Raw genomic sequence first — 20,860 nt, forward strand, 5'->3', positions numbered from 1 at the left:
ATTCTTCCAATCCAAGAACATCACATATCTCTCCATCTGTTTGTAGCATCTTTAATTTCTTTCATCACTGTCTTATAGTTTTCTGCATACAAGTCTTTTGCCTCCTTAGGTAGATTTATTCCTAGGTATTTTATTCTTTTTGTTGCAATGGTAAATGGGAGTGTTTCCTTAATTTCTCTTTCAGATTTTTCATCATCAGTGTATAGAAATGCCAGAGATTTCTGTGCATTAATTTTGTATCCTGCAACTTTACCAAATTCATTGATTATCTCTAGTAGTTTTCTGTTAACATCTTTAGGATTCCCTATGTATAGTATCATGTCATCTGCAAACAGTGACAGTTTTACTTCTTCTTTTCCAATTTGGATTCCTTTTATTTCTTTTTCTTCTCTGATTGCTGTGGCTAAAACTTCCAAAACTGTGTTGAATAATAGTGGTGAGAGTGGACAACCTTGTCTTGTTCCTGATCTTAGAGGAAATGGTTTCAGTTTTTCGCCATTGAGAACGATGTTAGCTGTGGGTTTGTCATATATGGCCTTTATTATGTTGAGGTAAGTTCCCTCTATGCCTACTTTCTGGAGGGATTTAATTACTTAACTTTTTAAATGTTGCATTTGATGAAAACTCTAGTTCAAATACTTTTAAGCAGTTTTGTGAACGTCATCTCTTTGTAGATCTCTTTTTACTGCTAGATGTTACCCATAACAAAAAAGCAAAAACCAGATTCTGGTTTTCATCTTACCACTTTCCTATCTGCTCCTACTTCTTTAACCATTCTTTTTCAATTCTTTCACTGCTTAAATCTGCAAATGTTCTCTTGGCCCTCTTTCCTTTTAACTCTAATATTGTCTTCCTTCCAGTTTAATGTCAACTGTGCTATCACAACTCCCAGAGCTTAATGTCCAGCCCCAATCTCTCTCCTAACCTCCAGACTCATGCAGCCAACTGCCTGCTGGTCATTTCCACTGAGATATCCACATATATCTTAAACTCAATATGAGAAAATTCCATCCTGATCTACAAAGGACTTGTATTTAGAATATATAAAGAACTCTCAAAACTCGACAGTTAAGAAAATTCCAAATAGAAAATGAGCAAAAGGCATAAAAAAAATTTCACCAAAGAGGGATATAAGCACATGAAAAGATGTTCAACATCATTAGCCATTAAGGAAATGAAAATTAAAACCACAATGAGGGCTTCCCTGGTGGCGCAGTGGTTGAGAGTCCACCTGCCGATGCAGGGGACATGGGTTTGTGCCCTGGTCCGGGAGGATCCCACATGCCACGGAGCGGCTAGGCCCGTGAGCCATGGCCACTAGGCCTGCGCGTCCGGAGCTTGCGCTCCACAACGGGAGAGGCCACAACAGTGAGAGGCCCGCGTACGGCAAAAAAAAAAAAAACCACAATGAGACATCACTACACATCTATATGAATGTCTAAAAAAAAAAGATAGTGACAATACCAAATGCTGGCGATGATGGAGAGAACCTGGATCACTCACACATCACTAATGACAATGTAAAATGGTACTCATCATTGGAAAACAGTTCAGTGGTTTCTTAAAAAACTAAACTTGCAACTAGCATATGACCCAGAAATTATACTCCTGGGCATTTATCCCAGAGAAATGAAAATTTATGTTCACACAAAAACCTGTACATGAATGTTCATAGTAGCTTTATTCATAATAGTCCAAACTGGAAACAACCCAAATGTCCTTCAACAGGTTGAACAGACTGTTGTATATCCTTACAATGGAATGCTTTTCAGCAATGAAAAGGAATGAAGTTTTGATACACACAACAGCTTAGATGAATCTCCAGAGAATTATGTTGAGAGAAAAAAAGTCAGTCTCGAAAGGTTACATACCTTTATGATGCCATTTATAAAACATTCTTGAAATAACAAAATTGTGGAAATAGAGAACAGATTAGACGTTTCTAGAGTTAAGAAGGAGGGTGGATGTGACTATAAAAGGGCAACAGGAGAGATCCTTATGATGATGAAGTTGTTCTGTATCTTGACTGTATCAATGTCAATATCCTGGCTGTGACACTATACTATAGTTTTGCAAAATGCTACCATTAGGGAGAAGTAGGTAAAGAGTACAAATATTCTCTTTGTATTATTTTTTACAACTGCACGTGAATCAACAATTATCTGAAAATAAAATATTTAATTCAAAAAATAAGCCTGGCAGGTGTAGTAAAATATTAATGATAGAATCTAGATGCCAGCAGAAAGGGCAATGAATACACTGTGCCAGAGATAGGGAAGCAGAACGTGCCTCATACTTGACATTTATACATTAAACACTGACATTCCTAATTGTTTTTTGAATGCCAAATTTCAAAGCTGAAAATAGCATTTCCAGCTATTACATTACCTTCCTGCTGGCCAGCAAGCACTTCAGTTCAATTAGTTGAATTGTACAATTAGTAGAATATTGTACGTTGTAACTATTCACCAGAACTTCCTCTAAAATTTTTAACTCTCATATCTCATGCTCGGACCACCACTGTCTTTCCAACTCCTTAATTTCTTTCTTTTGATCCCCCTTTTTCTTCCAATCTATCACCCTCATCTTCAACCCTTCCTCTAGCTAGCTGAAACCATGAACAGCCTGTCAGCCCCTTCTGCCTTTATTCTTCTGCCTTACCTGCATCACGAAATTACACTCTCACTAACAGGCTTCCCAGTTTCCACATCAGGTTGGGAAGAGTTGCTAGAGAAAAGTCACGAAATTGTTCAGAGTGTTGCCCCTACAAGTCCCTGGTCTCCAGCCTCAGGGGGACTTTCAATACCACCCAGTTGTCTTCTTGTGAGCACTCCCCCTTCCTCATCAGCTTCCTCTCCCAGAGCAGCTTTTGCAACTGTTGCCACTCTCCTCAAGTCCCTTCTTTTATGTCTCCCACCCTCAAGGTAAAGACATTTCCTTCTTTTTTGCTGAGAACATGGAGACCGTCTGAAGTTTCCAGCACCTTCCCTCTCCTGCAGTTTATATGCATTTGCTTCCATTTCTTAGTGACATAGCTTTTCTCCCATCTCAAATTATTGCTGCTGCCTGTACTTTGAGTTTATGAACTGCTACCTCCTCTTGTCCTTTAATCTCTCAATTTCCCCTCCTTTTCCCTGATGTGTTCCCTTACCTCATGGTCTTTGGCTAACAAACTAATCTTTCTCCCATTAAAACAAAACAAAACAAAACAAAACAAACCCATAATAGCAACAAAAACGTCCTTAATACACTTGTCTTGCAAACTTCTCATATCTCTCCCGTTTATTTCACAGTCAAGCTTAGAGCTGTCTATACTTCCTAACACTGGCAATTGCTTGCACCCAAATCACTCACAAATCTATATTATTCCAATTGCTAATATCACTGGAATGCCTATTTATTAATTTATAGTGAGAAATATAGCCCAAACAGAATAGAATGTTTGTATCAGTGTCATCCACTTATTCTGGAGATAAAGTATAGCATATTGTCTCAGATGTAGACTCTTAATAAAACTGAGTTGCTCATTAACTATGTGATCTTAGGGAAGTTAATTAAAGTCTCTGAATCTCAGTGTTTTTATCTATAAAATGGGGTAAGTAATAGAACTACCTCATAGGGTTGTTTTGAAGATTAAATGAGATAATCCATGTAAAGTGTACTTGGAACAGAGTTGGTGCTAAACATTAGCTATTATTGTTGTTATTTTTCCTCTCAAAATGCAAATTTATCCAGATAGTCAAATTATAGTCAGAAGATGGCTTGGTGAAGGAGGGTGTGGTTCCCAGAGGCGGTTGTTCATTCAGCTCTGTAATGACCTTGGACAGCACACAGCTGCCTAAGTGACTTCGGGGCTCAAACTCAGGGAGTGGGCGTGCTTTCCTGGATTCTTTAGAACCCTACTTTTATTTGACATCTCCGCACAATTTGACACTCTTGGGTTTTCCCTCTTTAATCTTCTATTCCTCACTGGCTTCTCTCAGTTTTTGTTCTATGTAAACAGAGTAAACAGATTCCTCTTCTTCAAACTAACCACTCAGTTTGGTGCTTCTCTTTTCTCTTCTGCCTCTATATACTTTTTCCTAAGTTATCTCATTTCTTCCTGTGGCTTCAGCTATCAGATCTCTAACTCTAGGCAACATCCCTCTGAACTCGAAATCCATGACTTAACTGTTGACTGAACAATTCCACTTGGACGCTCCGGGTGCCAAATGAAATGTCCAAAATGGAATTAGTGAGATGCCCCTGTTTGGTGAGAGTCTGCTTTCCTCTGGTTTTCTCACTCTTTGGGACTGAGGCACCAAAGCCAGAAACCTGGGTGTCATCCTTATCTCTGGCCTCTCATTAATGCCTTATACACATCTGTCAGCTTCTTTCTAACATCTCTTGCATTTGGTCCTTCTCTCCAACCCCACAACCATTACCTTAGTAGCCATTATCACTTCTCACCGGAATTTCTGCTACAGCCATCAAACAGGCCTTCCTGCTTCTAGTTTCATACACTTCACAGCTACTAATCTCACACCTCTGAGTATCCTCACACCTAGAACAGTGTCTGGCATTTAGTAGACATGCAATAAATATTTACTGAAGGAACAAATAAATGAATTCCTGTCCTCATGGAGTTATACTCCAGCTAAGAGATCAACATTAAACCAATGTGTACACTAGATGTTGGGGAAATCCCAGGCAGTTTCCTGGCTCTTGAAGATGGAATGGAGCCCTGATCCAGATGGGAGCCAAGTGCTGACTGGCTGGGGCTACATTTCATAGCAGGCCCAAGAGACTAGGAGAGGAAGATAATTCACACAAATGAGACCCAAGAGAACAAACACATCAGCTAATTCTTCTCTCTGTTAATGAGGCCCCCATTAATTTAAAATGATATATAAGTTGCCATGATGATTTGGGCAGGGAAAAGTGAACAGAATTAGCTAGGAAAGAGTTGGGAGTGATGGAATAAAATGAAATCAGGCTTATTTTTTAAACTTTTTACTTGGAGACAATTGTACATTTACATGCAGTTGTAAGAAAGAATACAGAGAGATTTCATTTCCCCTTTACCCAGTTTCCTCTGATCGTAATATCTTACATAACCATGCATTACTATAATACAACATCACATCCAGGAAACTGACAACATACAATACACCCACCTTAGTTTTACATGTACTCATTTGTGTATGTGTGTGTGCACACATGTAGTTAGTTCTATGCAATTTAATCACATGTGTAGATTCGTGTGGGATCCTCCAGGACCAGGGCACGAACCCGTGTCCCCTGCACTGGCAGGCGGACTCCCAACCATTGCGCCACCAGGGAAGCCCTACAAGAACCTTTTGAGATTACTTTCTTTTAACTCAGCATAATTCCCTTGAGAGCCATCAAAGCTGCATTTATCAGTGACTTTCTTGCTGAGTAGTGTTTTATGGTATGAATACCACAGTTAAACCATTCACCCGTTAAAGAATTTATGTTGTTCCCCGTTTGGGCTATTATGAACAAACCTTTTATAAAAATTGGGGCACAGGTTTTTGTGTGAACATAAATCTTCATTTCTCTGGAATAAATGCCTAATTTGGGCTGCTTTAACAAAAATACCACAGACTGGGTGGAAGCACATCATTTAGCTGGTTTCACAGGTTCACAGCTGGAGAGGATCTTCGCCACTTTATGATAAGGATTGCCTTTTCTCCGTTATCCAAAAACATCTTAATTTCTGTCTGATACCTCATCAGAATCACCTTTAGTGTCCATATTTCTAACAACATTCTGTACATGATTATTTGTATACTCTAAGAAGATGGAAGCTTTCTCTACAGCTCTCCACTTTTCCTTTCTCAGCCCTGACCAGCATTACCATTAACAACCCCTTCATGGCAATGTCGACTTTTACTAGCATACATCAAAAACCACTACCAGCCTATACCCATTAACCAGTTCAAAAGCCTCTTCCACATTTTTAAGGTATTTGTTACAGCTGCACCCCACTTCTGAGTATCAGATTCTTTCTTAGGGTTCTTCAGAGAAAGAGAACTAATATATATATATAATATATATATATATATAATATATATGTATATATATACACATGTGATTTACTATAAGGAATTGTCTTATGTGCTCAAGGAGGCTGCGAAGTTCCATGATTTAATGTCTGCAAGCTGGAAACCCAGGAAAGCTAGTAGTGTAGTTCTAGTTTGAATCTGAAGGCCTGAGAATTAGAGCAACAGTGTAAAAAAATCCATCCATGTCGTCTGCAAGTCCACTTTTCATATGTCATGAGAATAGGGCTAAAGTTATATAACAGTTAATAGGGAGAGGCAAAGAACAAGATCTCAATTATCTAACTTATCTAACAAAAGGGACTGTAAAGATACCCTGATGTCACCATGGATGCAGAATAGCCTCATCCTCAGATAAGGAAGTCTTAGGTAAGGAAAAGGAGTTAGCCATCATAAAAGTTCTAAGGGGAAATAAAGGGTGGTGAATGCAAACAAAAGCCTGGGACAGGATTGGAGCATCTGCTTTAGTGGAACATATAGGATAACTGTTGTTGAGCATACAGTTTGTGGGGCTTTCCTATGCAACAGAAAAGACTGGGCAAGAAGTGACTGACGACTACCTAAAAAAATAGATTTTTATGGTATTGGCATTACCTCATCTAATTTTTAAATTGTAATCTTGTCTTGTCTTTGTAATATATGCTCAGTGCTACAACATACTTTATACATGAGGAAACTGAGGCCCAGAGAAGCTAAATCCCTTACTTACCCAACACCACACAGGCATTAAGGGTCTAGGCCAGGATCCAAACGAAAGCTCTGGCCTACTTTGAACCCTACATTCTTTCTTTTTTTTTTTTCTTTAGCGGTACGCGGGCCTCTCACTGTTATGGCCTTTCCCGCCACGGAGCACAGGCTGCGGATGCGCAGGCTCCGGACATGCAGGCCCAGCAGCCATGGCTCACGGGCCCAGCCGCTCCGGGGCATGTGGGATCCTCCTGGACCAGGGCACGAACCCATGTCCCCTGCATCGGCAGGCGGACTCTCAACCACTGCGCCACCAGGGAAGCCCTGAGCTCTACATTCTTTCTCAACACCAAGGAACCACACTTTTTGCTGGCTTCCTTCCCTGACTTCATTATTTTTGCCAACAATCAACAGCATGAATCAGTTATTCACGATTGCCTTCATTAGAGCCATTTTCCTCTTTCATTTGGGTGAAGATGTCAGTGTTTCCTTCATTAGCAAGAAGAGAAAATGGTTAAAAAGTTTTCTTAACTGAAATGATTCTCAAGATGACAATGGTGAAAAACATTAAGGCTTGCTTAAAATACAGGGCTACAATTTGTGGAGATGTTTCAATCTAACAGTAAAGAAATCATTTTCCCCCTCCTTTTCATTACTTATATTCATCCTTCATTTGGCTTTAGTACCGTCAGGACTGATTAAAACAATAATTTACACATAAATGTCTAGAACTTTGTTGTGCAATGCGGTAGCCACTAGCCACAGGGGGCTATTGAGCACCTGAAATGTGCCTAATCCCAAGTGAGATTTGCAGAAAATGTAAAATACACTTTGGATTTTGATTAGTATGAAAAAAGAGAAACTCTCATTAATATCTTTATGTTAATTACATGTTGGAATGATACCATTTGGGATCTACTGGGTTAAGTAAACTATATTATGAAAATTAATTTCACCTGTTTCTTTTCACTCGCGTAATGTGCCTTCTAGAAAATTTATAATTACATAAGTGGCTTGCATTTGTGGTTCGCATTATATTTTGATTGGACAGCACTGGTAAAAGATGAAAAGGAGGGTATTTTCTTAAAATTTCTGGAGGGGAAGAGAAAAGGGAAGAGAGAAAAGCTTGGTCACAGTGTGACGTACTGTGATAAATATCTACAGTGAATTGAGATGGGCCGGGGTGGGGGGCATTTTTTATTCTGTTCCTACTCCCCTCCCCGTAGCTAACGTAGCAGGTGGCAAAGCAGCTTCCAGAGCTCCCTTCCAGACCAGTCCTCCGGTCTCGCCGGCGCCGGGTCATTGAACACACCTGCGCGCCCACGGAGGTGCGCGTCCGCGAACCCTGGCTCTGGCTCCACGCCCCCTCCCCGCGTATTTTTATTTTCCTGGCATCAACCGTCGGTGTCTGACTTCTCTCCATAGAACCTCGTGTAGGCCGGGCCCGCCAGGGGTAAGCGAGCCCGGCCCCGGGAACCGATATGCCCTCGCCCCTCGCCCGACATGCCCTCGCCTGGCCCGAGGCGAGCAGGGCTGTCCAGCGGTCTAGCTGCCCCTCTCCCGGCGGCCTGCAGGACCGCGGCTGCCGGCCCGCCGCGAACGGGGCCTCCGGGCCGCGGGGGGCCGCTGTGACCCGCCTTCGCCCCCGACGCGCAGAAGGCGGGGGAGCTGGATTTTGGGGGAAAATCAGAAAGCGGAGGGTAGCCGTGGGGGCCAGGCGCTCCGGTGCGGCGGCTTTGGGTGCTCAAGCTGCCGTCCGCTCCGCCGAAGCGCGGAGGAGCCGAGCAGGGGCCCGCCGCCCTCCTCCTCAATGAGGCCCCAGTGAGCTCGGCGGCGAGAGCCGGCCTGCGACGCCTCTCCCGGCGTCCTCTTCCGAGCGCAGCGGCGGTGGCCCCCGCAGGAGGAGGAGGAGGAGCATGTCGGACGGTTTCGATCGGGCCCCAGGTGCTGGTCGGGGCCGGAGCCGGGGCCTGGGCCTGGGCCGCGGAGGGGGCGGGCCTGAGGGCGGCGGTTTCCCGAGCGGAGCTGGGCCTTCTGAGCGGCCGCGGCACCCGCCGCCGCCGCAGCCCAAAGCCCCGGGCTTCCTGCAGCCGCCGCCGCTGCGCCAGCCCAGGACGGCCCCGCCGCCAGGGGCCCAGTGCGAGGTCCCCGCCGGCCCCCAGAGGCCTCCCCGGCTCGGGGCGCTCCCAGGTACGGAGCCGCTCTAGGGGACCCCGTCCTCCTGGGCCAAACGCTTCCCCACGGCCGTCCGCGCGCGCGCGAGGGCGGCGCTCTGTCTCCTCTTTCCTCCCGGTTCCCCGAAAGCATTCCCCGAGGGGCCCGGTGGTTACGGGGTGGGGACGGGCCCGGAACGGGGTTTGGAAGGTGGCCGCTGGAATCCTTTGTGCGCCCGGGCTGGGGGAGGGGTCCGGTGCGCGGTCTCCCGAGTTCTGTTGTCCCGGGAGGAAGTAAAAATCGCCTCCCCCTCCCCAGCCCCCGAGAGGGAGGCCTTAGGCGGGCAACCATCGCTTTTTAACCGACTTTAAAAAGAAAGAAAAAAGGAAAAATAAGCCCTCAAGTGTTTATTCAGGAAGCAGGTCTGTTCATAAATGAGCTAAAGCAAGTCTATTGTTCCTTTTTGTAGGCTCTCTGCGCGTATCCTGGCGATAACCTTAAATTTCGTGAGGGTTCTTGTTTGATTTAAAAACCATCCCTGCTCAGATGGCTTCTCAGTGTACAGTAAGTTGTTATACAAGGGAATGAACGCATCTAACACCGATTTTTTTTTCCTTTCTCAGAACAAACGAGGCCCCTGAGAGCTCCACCTAGTTCGCAGGATAATAGCCCACGGCAGAATTCGGAGTCAACAATGGCTAAACCCCAGGTGGTTGCAGCTCCTGTGTTAATGTCTAAGCTGTCCGTGAACGCCCCTGAATTTTACCCATCAAGTTATTCTTCTAATTATACAGTAAGTACACTTTTACTGCAACCCTAGGTTAATATTATTGGAATAATATGGTTATTGCATCATTTATCAGTATACTGGTGTGCTTTCTGTACCACACATAAAACATTTTATGAATTTATTGAAATCATGAAACAAAATTGATTCAAGAATGTATTTTTTTAGTTATTATATTCAAGATATCAGAATGAAGGCTTGAGAGTAGCCAATCTTGTCTATTTTGTTCACTGCTGTATTTCCAGCATCTATAGACTATCTCTAGGCTAATAAATTTAAGGTGGTCAAGGACATCAGTCTATAAAACTAAAGTCTGTGTCCTGACTTTATGGACAACCTATAGAATAGTGGCCTGGCAAAGTTAAGTTTTGATTTTAGCAGGACAGCTGAATACTCATTGGTAGCTTTAATGTAAATTATCAGTGGTTTTGCTGCAGACTAATTCAGGTAGGTTTTTGAATGTTGAGAAATACACATCTGGGCTCTTACGTTAAAATAGAAGTGTTTCTGGTTCTAATTAACAGTTGTGTAGAAATGTAGGGAGTTTTGATGAAGTGTTTTAAACTTTTGATAAAGTGTTTTAAACTTTCAGAGTCATCTTTGTCAATAATGTAAGAATTTTAGAAATTGATCACACTTAAATGGCAGGAAAAAACGCCAAGCACGATTGGGATATATAGAAAGGAATTTGTTGTGCTATGTAAATGCATAGCAATTAATTATAGATAAGTAGGGCAGGGACCATTCTGGATTGAAGAAATGATAATACTTTAGCATAAGTCCTATTTTTCCTGTCTTCATTTTTTGACATGTAGTATACAGAATAGTGTACATTAAGTTATCAACAACCCCAAAGCCCGCTCTGTCCCCTTCTAATCATTACTGCTCTCCAAAGGTAACCGCTATTTTGCTTGAACAATAGTTTTGCCTCTGTTCAAAGTTCATATAAATGGAGTCATTTAAATGTATTTTTCTTTCATTCAGTATCAAAATTAATCCATATTGTAGCATGTAATTGGAGGTGACTAATTCTCATAGCATTCCATTGTGTGAATATTTGTCTGTTGATGAGCATTTGGGTAGCTTTCAGTTTGGGGCTTTTACGATTAGGGCTGCTATTCTTGTCCATGCCTTGGCGGACATTTACCCTTGTTTCTGTTTGGTATATACCTAGGAGTGGAGTTGTTGGGACTTAAGGTAGCCAGCTTTAGTAGAGACTGCCAAATATTTTTCCAAAGAGACTGTTCCAATGTATGCGTTGAGTACTGTTTGGTTTCCAGTCGCTTTAATTCCTTGTCAGCACTAGGTATTTGCTATTTAAGTTTAGCCATTCTGGTGGATGGGTGTTAGTTTTTTAATTTGAATGTACCTGATCAACTAATGGTGGCACACCTTTTTTTGTTACTTTTGGGGCGATAATGGGGGGACTTGACTTTCATATTTGATAGAAAGCATGGGAAAGCTTTATTCCATATTTTAGAAACTTCATGCATCTTAGACTGCATTAAGAAGAACTTTGGGGCTGGAGAGGGGAAAATATAGGCATAGTAGGAAGAGCAATTGATTTGGGGTGGAATGGGCCATCAATCAGGTAAAGTTGAAATGAGAGCAGCTGGATTCTTGCCCCAAAACTGTATTTGGCTTAGAGAAGAAAGGAACCATTGGAGAGCTGTGAGTAGTTGAATAACTCTTAAGGATACTTACCTTAAGAACCACAAATGTTCCTCATTTGTTTGTCTTCCTATTGATTTGGGCTATCTTATGGTGGGAGGGATGCAATTTTTTTTTTGCAGTTCTTTACCAACTAGTTTTATACATAGTTCAAGTGATTCCTGAGAGCAGTGTGTTGAGCCATGTTAGTCTACCTCCTTTGAGCCACGACCATCTTTTAGGCGCTCCTTGGTCTCCTCAGCTCCTGCTGCACTCATTTTGCCAGAAAAGATTGCAGACTGGAAGCCTGTGGCTCACGTGTACCCTGCAGGTGTGTCTTTTTTGGCCCTGAGTTTTTTTTAAAAGGGGCCTTATAATTTACCAGTACTTAAATTAGATATCGCAAATCTGAATTTTTTGGTTTCTCTTGAAATCCATAAGATCTGGCCATACTGGACTGCTGTTTTGATAGAGCAGAGTTGGCTGGAGCTGAATAGAGGCAGCCCCTTTATATAGAATGTGTAAGCTCTAATTTGCTCGCTGGCTTACTTCATTTGCCTGTAATCCACCTGGATTCTGTAGGCGGTCAAGCTTGCCCTGCCCTGATATATTTTCGGGCCTTACCCTTTTACCCTCTGTCAAAGCTAGGAGTTTTTCTCAATCCAGTTAGTCACAGAACAGCAAAATCCTTGTTTTTCCCGAGTCTTAGGGTAAAATCTGGTTATGAGAGAAACTTTTCCTTGTAGTAACCGTAATCCAAAGTCACTCACTCATTAAGAAATAGTTGAGGGCTTCCCTGGTGGCACAGTGGTTAAGAATCTGCCTGCCAATGCAGGGGATGTGGGTTTGAGCCCTGGTCCAGGAAGATCCCACATGCCGCGGAGCAACTAAGCCCGTGCGCCACAACTACTGAGCCTGCGCTCCAGAGCCCGTGAGCCACAACTACTGAAGCCCGCGCGCCTAGAGCCCGTGCTGGGAAACAAAGAGAAGCCTCCACAATGAGAAGCCCATGCACTGCAAAGAAGAGTAATCCCCGCTCTAATCCCCGCTTGCCGCAACTAGGGAAAGCCTGCGTGCGGCAATGAAGACTCAACGCAGCCTAAAATAAAATAAAATAAAAAAAAGTCGAATGCTTACCACGAGTCAAGGGCTGGGGATACAGCAGTGGATAAAATGGACAAAAATTCTTGTCTTTGTAGAGCCTGTATTCTAGTGGTCTCCTAGCTGGGTTTCCAGAAATTCCTTGAGTTTGCTTTTGTTACGCACATGAGAAGTTATTGCCTGGTATCATTGAGCTGTATCTGCTCTCAAGAAATGCATGCTTTTTAAATTTTTTCTGATAGTCTTTAGCTGTGCTTTCATAACCCTTCTAAAACTCCAAGCCCTTTTATCTTCAATCCTTCCTCTAATCCCACTGCTAGAGTTTTACTGCTTACCATGCCTTCTTACCAATGAGTTGCTGTATCCATCTATTCCTGGCCATTGCTTCTTCTCAGCTAAGCCATTACATCTTGAATATTTAATCACGGTTCACTTACGAGAACCAAAAATTCTACATAGGAGTTGATAAAGCATTATTAAGAGACAACCCCCCCCCACCCCACCCCCATGTGCACAGAAAAATCCCAGCTTTTGCTAAGAACATCCTCCGTCAACTTATTGCCCAGTTTTTCTTCTGCCTTTCAATAGTGATGTTCTCCAAAATGAAAAATTATTCACTGCTGGCACTACTTTACTTCTCACTGACTGTTCAAACCTCTGCAGACTGATCCTCTTAATTGTACTGATATTATTTTTGTGACAGATGCTGATGTTGTTTGGGTTTTAAAATCTATCGTCCTCTTAAACCTCATCTAAATAGACTTTGTTGACCACAGTATGATCTATAAGGTTTAATTCCCAGTGTGGGTCCTATTCTAGGTGCCAAGGGTACCTTTTCAGTCTTTCAGGATTTCCTCCTTTTTATAAAAACTGAATATTTAAGATACTAATTTTCTCAGTTTTTTCCTCTGTGTGCATAGTTCTGATTCCTAAGACTCTGCAACCATCATTCTCCCAGATTTTAACCAATGAAATTATTCTGTAGCGTTCGTTATTATGAACACCTCTCCTCATTTACCTTTTCCTTTGGCTGCTGTGGCAATACTTCATCCTCCCAACTTTGAGACCATTCCTCCTTCCCTGAGACTGCAGGCTCTGAGGTTCTGTCTTTTGTCTGTTTTATACCTCCCTTAGTGATACTAGAATCCCCTAGAGTCTGACCATCACCAACCTGCCTGTTGATAACTCTGGAATCTAATTCTTCCTCTTAACTCCAGGCTTGTGTTTCCATTTGTCTTGACCTCTTCTGAGGATCTCACATTCAAACTCAAGAACGAAAAAGAATTTATCTTTTGCAAACCTCTTCTTATACTTTTATATTCTAACTAGCTGCTCAGGCTAAAAGCTTGTGGTGTATTGACTCACTTTCCTCTTTCACACTCTTGCCCGCTTTCAATCAAGTTAACTAAAATAGTCTCGACTATTCCACCTAAGTGATCATTTCCTTCTATCCCCACTGCTTTGGATTAGGTTCTCACTCTTGACAGTGTATTCAAAGTACCTACTGGGAAGTGAGTTTTCTTTTTTGTTGTTGTTTTTGTTTTTTTGTTTTTTTTAATTAATAGACTATTTTTTAGAGCAGATTTAGATTCACAGCACAGCTGATTGGAGAGTACAGAGAGTTCCCATATACCCCTATCCCCCCATATGTACCACCTCCCCTCGGAAGTGAGTTTTCTAGTTGATGTCCCTCCTAATCTCTTGTCACAGAACTCTTTCTAAGAAAAATAAAACTTAAATATTCCTCTGCTTGGAAGCCATTTGACTTCACATTGAAGACTGAAGAAATGTATACTTTAAAAAATCTGGTACTAGAGAACTAATAGAAGCTTTAATTCAAACGCATTGGAGTGCTCATCTGTTCAGAATACTCTGTCTCCCTTTTTGCTTGAAACAACGGGCCCTGAATCCCCTTTTCAGCTTTTTTCAGAACAGCTCTACTTTCCTCTTTTACTTTCACACTTCAAATTCTCTTAAAAGAGTTATGCTTATTTGGGGAAAAAAAAAAGACTGAAATCAGTGTTCTAAACTGCATTTTACCACAATGAATGACGTTTGATAGGAACAGTTAGGAAATCAGTACCATCAACTGGGACCTGTAGACTTCCTGCTTTTCATTGTCATTAATAGTAGGATACTACAAATCTGTAAAACTCTGAACTGTACATCAGAAACTTAAACGAGTTTTTAATTGTAAAATTTACATGTTTGTGGTTAACATTAAGTAATTATTTAATATACATGCATTTATAATGCTTAACTGCTTTCACAATTTCATAATAAAGGGTCTGTATTTATAACATAAATGTTTCCTCACTCCAGATGTAACTATTATTATCCCTTGTCTGTCTTCCCAGAAATTTTTATTGGCTGTAAGTCTCTCTAAAAATTAAATAATACTAAAATATGGTTCTGTGTTCTTTTAATTAAAAGGTTGGGAACTACTTAAAGGTGATAGTGGTATATTTAAAAAAAATTTTTATTGGAGTATAGTTAATTTACAATGTTGTGTTAGTTTCAGCAAAGTGAATCAGTTATACATATATCCACTCTTTTTTAGATTCTTTTCCCATATAGGTCATTACAGAGTATTGAGTAGAGTTCCTTTTGCTATACAGTAGATCCTTATTAGTTATCTGTTTTATATATAGTAGTGTGTATATGTCAGTCCCATTCTCCCAGTTTATCCCTTCTCCCTCCTTTCCTCCCTGGTAGCCATAAGTTTGTTTTCTACATCTGTGACTCCATTTCTATTTTGTAAATAAGTTCATTTGTGTCATTTTTTTAGATTCCACATGTAAGTGATATCATATGATCTTTGTCTTTCTCTGACTGACTTCACTTAGTATGATAATCTCTAGGTCCATCCATGTTGCTGCAAATAGCATTATTTCTTTCTTTTTTATGACTGAGTAATATTCCGTTGTGTATAAGTACCACATCTTCTTTATCCATTCATCTGTCGATGGGCATTTAGGTTGCTTCTGTACCTTGGCTATTGTAAATAATGTTGCTATGAACATTGCGGTGATAGTGATAGATATTAATTGGAAACTGTTGCTACTATCAAGATTGGCTGGAAACTTGGAAATAGCAAGTCTCCTACCACTGTACACTATGATATTTTATAGTCATTTAACTATATATTTATTTCCATGTCCTTGGGGATTGACAGATGACAAACTTCTTTTTTCAATATAGAAATTGTCAAATGTCTACAAGGATAGAGAATGGTATAATGAATGCCCATGGCCTCAATAGTTAGCTACAGGTGGCCATTCTTGTTTCTATATCTCTGGTCCCATTTTGAAACAAATCCTGGATCTTATTGTATCTATAAATCTTAATTTTGATCTTGGTATTATAATGAAATGTTGGTTTAAACTTTATTTCTCAGCCATCTTGTAAATCTACCAGATATGAGAAGACAATTCTCTACCCAGCGAGATGAAGCCCTTCTATTATAACATTTTGGCTATTGGGCAAGGAAGAAGTGGACTTAACTTTTTGAAGAAAATAACACATTTTATCAGGTTAAGGATTCTTAAAAATATAATTTGAGCTAGAGACATCCCAACTCAAAGCTGCTTCATGTTTGTTTTAGCCAGTTGCATGGATTAATTTTTTTTTTTAACCTTTTGATCTATAGGAATCCTATGAGGATGGTTGTGAGGATTATCCCACTTTGTCAGAATATGTTCAGGATTTTTTGAATCATCTTACAGAGCAGCCTGGCAGTTTTGAAACTGAAATTGAACAGTTTGCAGAGACACTGAATGGCTGGGTTACAACGGATGATGCTTTGCAAGAACTTGTGGAACTCATCTATCAACAGGTAGGTTGGCTAATAGCATGGGGCAATCACCGGATAGCTTCCTTGATGCCCGAAGGTGGTGGCTGCTCCTTGATGGGGGCCAGGTACGTGTTCACCAGCCTCCACACTCCTTGACTCTTTATGGTTCATGAGAGCTTTTAAGTCTCTGTTGTACAGAATTTCTGTAGTTAGGGGTCCAGGACTAGAGCCAGACTGCAAATTTTCCTGTGTAGCCAAGGCTCTATACAGGCAGTTGGAAGGAGCTTTGGACACTTCTGAGGACATGAGTATCATGCCTTTTTTCCAAACCCCTGTTTTATAAGGATCTGCCATTATTGGAGTAGGGGAGGAAAAAAAGTCATGGGAGAACTTTTTTGCCCATAAATGATTCTTTATTTAAAAAAAAAAAAGACCACAAAACACCTTGATTTGAGTCTTAACATTTCTGCTTGTCTTTAAAATTTTCAAGGATTTACATCTCAATTCCTTTAAAAAAAAATCTAATGTCAGTCTAGGTTGTTCACACAAAGTTTAGTTTTAATTCTAGCATATTGGTCATTGACACATTAATGCTATTTTAAGGGGGAAAAATAGACAACACTCAATTTTGAAGACAAATTTAAGGTCAGTGAGGAGACTAGCCAAAAACAGAGTAGGAGATAAACACCACCAAAGGTTATATTTCTGTTTCAGTCATTGCTGAAAGAGCAGCTCAAACTTGGAATATATGTAAGGGTGACTTATGATAGCAGGTTGTTTTTTTGTGTGTTTTCTTAATCCTACCTAGTGTTTCATTTGACTACTTTTCCAGTTTGTACTGGACCCCAGTATTACCTGGCCAACTCTTAGATTTCTGAAAATGCCTGAGGTTTTAGGAAGCTAGATCTGCTCTATTTGTCCTGGTTCCCACTTTTGCCATCTAAATGGATTAAAAAGGAATATTAGATAAGAAAATGGAAGAATTTTACTTTTTTCTTTTTGCTTTTCTGGCTCTATTTAGTTTCAGCTCTTCAATAGGCTGCTTGATTATAGTTCTTATATCAGAATTACATTATTATAGTTCTTATAATGCTCGTATTATACCAGGGTTGGTTAGAAAGGCTCTAACCTAACAAACTACAATTTCTGTGATTGTCTCAAAGCCAATGCTTCAAATATGTACTTAGTATTATTTTAAGTTCTACCATTCTATGGTCAGTGATATAGATTTACCAACAGTAAAAAAAAAAAAACAGATTAAACGTACATATTCAATTTTGATTCCTCACCAAATAGTACTATAAAATGACAGTGTGGGGATTTTAGAATACCAAAAGCCCTTAAGGACTTATATGGCAAAAGGAGATAGAAGTACCCATTTTGGAGACTAAAACGCAGATGGGTGAGTGGTAACTGACCTGGCGGATTTTTTAAAAAGTTGAATTCCAAGCCAGTGGGGAAAGTCGAGAATCGCCCTGATTTATGATGCAGAATCTCCATAAAGGTTCTAAGATAAGGATGGAATGAGGCTAAAAAGATTGCTTGAAAATCTAAAAAAATTAGACTGTCTAGATCTTTTTGCACTGAGTAACCAGTTTGAATTTTTATCATAATCCTTCTTGAAGTTATTGAAGGAGGTACTCCACCAAAAGGACGATTTAAGGATGAAGATATGGGAACTAGGAAACAGGGAATTTTACAGGAGAGGCTAAGTGAATCATCCAGATGGTGAAGGGAGATCCCAAGATAGTAGCCATGCACATAGTAGGCCTAGAGGTACAAGGCTTCACTGGAATCGGGCAGAATGCTCTAGGAAAGACTTCCCTGCTAAGATGAGCACACTCCCTTATGTTTGAAGTTATTAAGAAGAACAAACTAATGAGAAGTCAGTGAGAAATATATTTAAAAGGTAGAAGAAATTAAGTCTAGGGAAAACAAGGTTGTGCAAGAGAGGAGAAATCAGCATAATACATGGTACAGCTGTAAAGGGAAACACAAAACTAATTTAAAAAATCACGGTGTATCTACAGTTATACCGTAGTGGAATAAAGTAAGGTTAAACAGGGTGAAAAGTAAATGCTCATCTTCCTTCGTGGGGAGCTAGTAAGAAATGGCTAAACTCAAATCATGGAACATGGAGATATGGAGGTTAAAACCTTTTCAGCTGAAAGAATTGAAAGTGGTTGTCTATGGAAGTAAAATTGAGGTATAGCAGGGAAGCAGGAAACTTTAATGACCAGCCTTGTTGTCTTTAAATTTACTTTAAATTTTAAAAGTAAAGGAAAACAGGCAATGCCAATAATGGGAAAAGTATAAATTTTGAATTTCAAGTCTTTTGGGGTACCAGATACACATACATGAATGTCAGGAGAAATCAGTCTTTCTTCCTTGCTGAGAAATGTACAGGGTCCTGTGTGAGCAAGGAAATAATTAGAAGTAAAAAGTTCTAACTATAAAGTACTTACTCCCTGCCAGGCGATGCTGAATACTTGACCTGTAGTTAACTCATTTAATCCTCAGTGGTTGCAAGGTATTACTCTTATCCCCATTTTATACATAGCTTAACAGAGGTTAAATGACTTGTCTAAGGTTGCACATGAGTAACTAGACCCAACATAGGATTGGAGGGGCATCAGGCCATTTGTTAGATCTAGACTCTGGTAAACTACTACCTTTGTGAGATTGGCCAAGTCCCTTAACCTCTTAATGTGTGTGTTCTACTGTTCTTTAAAAACTGCAGTGAAAATTAAACTTCCTGACTACTTCTTTGGCTATGTCACACAGTCTTTGATACTCAGTGTTTTTCCACTGTCTTCTTATTAAAAATAGCTTATTTCTTTTGATTTCCTCTTTTATTACCCCAAGTGTTTGGAGTGTTGTTGAAGTGTTAACCTTTTGCATCAGGTACCATTAATTACCTCTTTAGGAATCAAGAAACTGAAGGTCAGGGAGGTTTAGAGATATCCAGGGTCACAAAACAGGCCTGGGATTCTTGTTCTGGACTGCTAGATGCCAAAGTTGGTGCCATCCTATTCCTGAGAAATGCCACAGATCATTAGTTTGGCAAATATACTTCATAATTGGCACTATGCAACTGGGTACATGTACATATTTTGTGCAAAAATTAGTTGGTGTAAAGAGATTTATCTCTTTGCTTTCTGCTAACCTCGGGTGAATGGTGGGGAGAGCTTACCTTAATGTTTTTCTTTGTACTTATTCTGGTTCTTGGTGTAAGGTTGGGAGGGAGAGTTAATATCCTTATGCCTAACAATTACAAATGACTTGTACATTTTTCTGTACAGTTTTTGGGGCAGGAATGTTTTTCCTCTTTAGAATATTGCTGTTAAGTGTTTGCATTAATAACTTGATGTGTCTGTGTCATATAAAACTTTTTTCTTTTTGAAAGGCCACATCTATCCCAAATTTCTCTTACATGGGAGCTCGCCTCTGTAATTACCTGTCCCATCATCTGACAATTAGCCCACAGAGTGGCAACTTCCGCCAATTGCTTCTTCAAAGGTTAGTGTGTATATATGAAATCAAAGGAAAACTACTTCTAAATGTACTAGAATTTGACCATTCTTCTTTGCTAAAGACTGTTCTTTATAGAAAGTTGCAGGGGAGAATAGGGCAACCATTCTTTTTTTTTCTTTCTTTTTAAAATTTATTTATTTATTTATTTTTGGCTGCATTGGGTCTTCGTTGCCGCACGCCGGCTTTCTCGAGTTGCAGTGAGCAGGGGCTACTGTTCGTTGTGGTGAGCGGGCTTCTCATTGCAGTGGCTTCTCTTGTTGTGGAGCACGGGCTCTAGGCACGCAGGCTTCAGTAGTTGCAGCTCATGGGCTCAGTAGTTGTGGCTTGCAGGCTCTAGAGCACAGGCTCAGTAGTTGTGGTGCACAGGCTTAGTTGCTCCGTGACATGTGGGATCTTCCTGGACCAGGGCTCAAACCCGTGTACCCTGCATTGGCAGGTGGATTCTTAACCACTGCACCACCAGGGAAGCCTGGCAGGTGGATTCTTAACCGCTGCGCCACTGGGGAAGTCCAAGGGCAGACCATTCTTATTTGTATAGTATTAAGTTTATAGTCATATATATGCCTTTTTCTTATGATGGTCTCTGCCTTTGGTTTTGTGCCTAGAAAGGCCTTTTCCTTTTCCAAGATCTTAAAAATGGTCACTTTACATATTTTTTAGTACTTTTGGCTTGAGTAAGGATCTAATTTCATTTATTGCCACATGTTTAACCAATTTTTCCCATACCACTTTTTTGAATGATCCATTCCTTATTAGAACTGCTGCCTTTATCACACTACATCCTTATATTTGCATTGATTCTGGACTTTCATTCTATTCCATTCATTACTTGTTCTCTTCCTGTTTTATTACCAGGCTATTAAAAAAACTCTCATTTTTTCATACTAGTCTAGTTAGTTCCCCATTCGTTTGTGTGTGTGTGTGTGAGTGTGTGTGTGTGTGTGTGTGTGTGTATGTAGTGTTCTTTGCTATTCTTGCATGCTTATTTTCTCTGAACTTTAGAAGCAGCATGTGAAATTACACATAAATAACAAATGTTGTTATTTATTTATGTTTTGGGATGACATTGAATTAATGAGCTAATGTAGG

General features: G+C 40.6%; 1 protein-coding gene across 3 annotated transcripts in view; it reads left to right on the plus strand.

Moving 5' to 3' along the window:
• The first annotated feature begins 8,126 nt into the window (after positions 1 to 8,126).
• PAIP1 (poly(A) binding protein interacting protein 1) overlaps positions 8,127 to 20,860 on the plus strand; it is a 29,538-nt gene continuing 16,804 nt past the window's right edge. Inside the window, exons 1-4 of one of the 3 annotated variants that reach the window (XM_007461745.1) lie at positions 8,127 to 8,205; positions 9,530 to 9,699; positions 16,094 to 16,279; positions 19,644 to 19,756. In XM_007461745.1, the coding sequence (XP_007461807.1) occupies positions 9,601 to 9,699; positions 16,094 to 16,279; positions 19,644 to 19,756 (398 nt within the window). In that variant the 5' untranslated portion in view covers positions 8,127 to 8,205; positions 9,530 to 9,600. Of the gene's footprint in view, positions 8,206 to 8,425; positions 8,943 to 9,529; positions 9,700 to 16,093; positions 16,280 to 19,643; positions 19,757 to 20,860 lie in introns of those variants that run through there. The other 2 variants (XM_007461743.1, XM_007461744.1) reach the window with 2 other exon arrangements.

Source organism: Lipotes vexillifer, unplaced genomic scaffold (assembly GCF_000442215.2).
Source record: "Lipotes vexillifer unplaced genomic scaffold, Lipotes_vexillifer_v1.1 scaffold1361, whole genome shotgun sequence".
NCBI classification, from domain to species: Eukaryota; Metazoa; Chordata; class Mammalia; order Artiodactyla; family Lipotidae; genus Lipotes; species Lipotes vexillifer.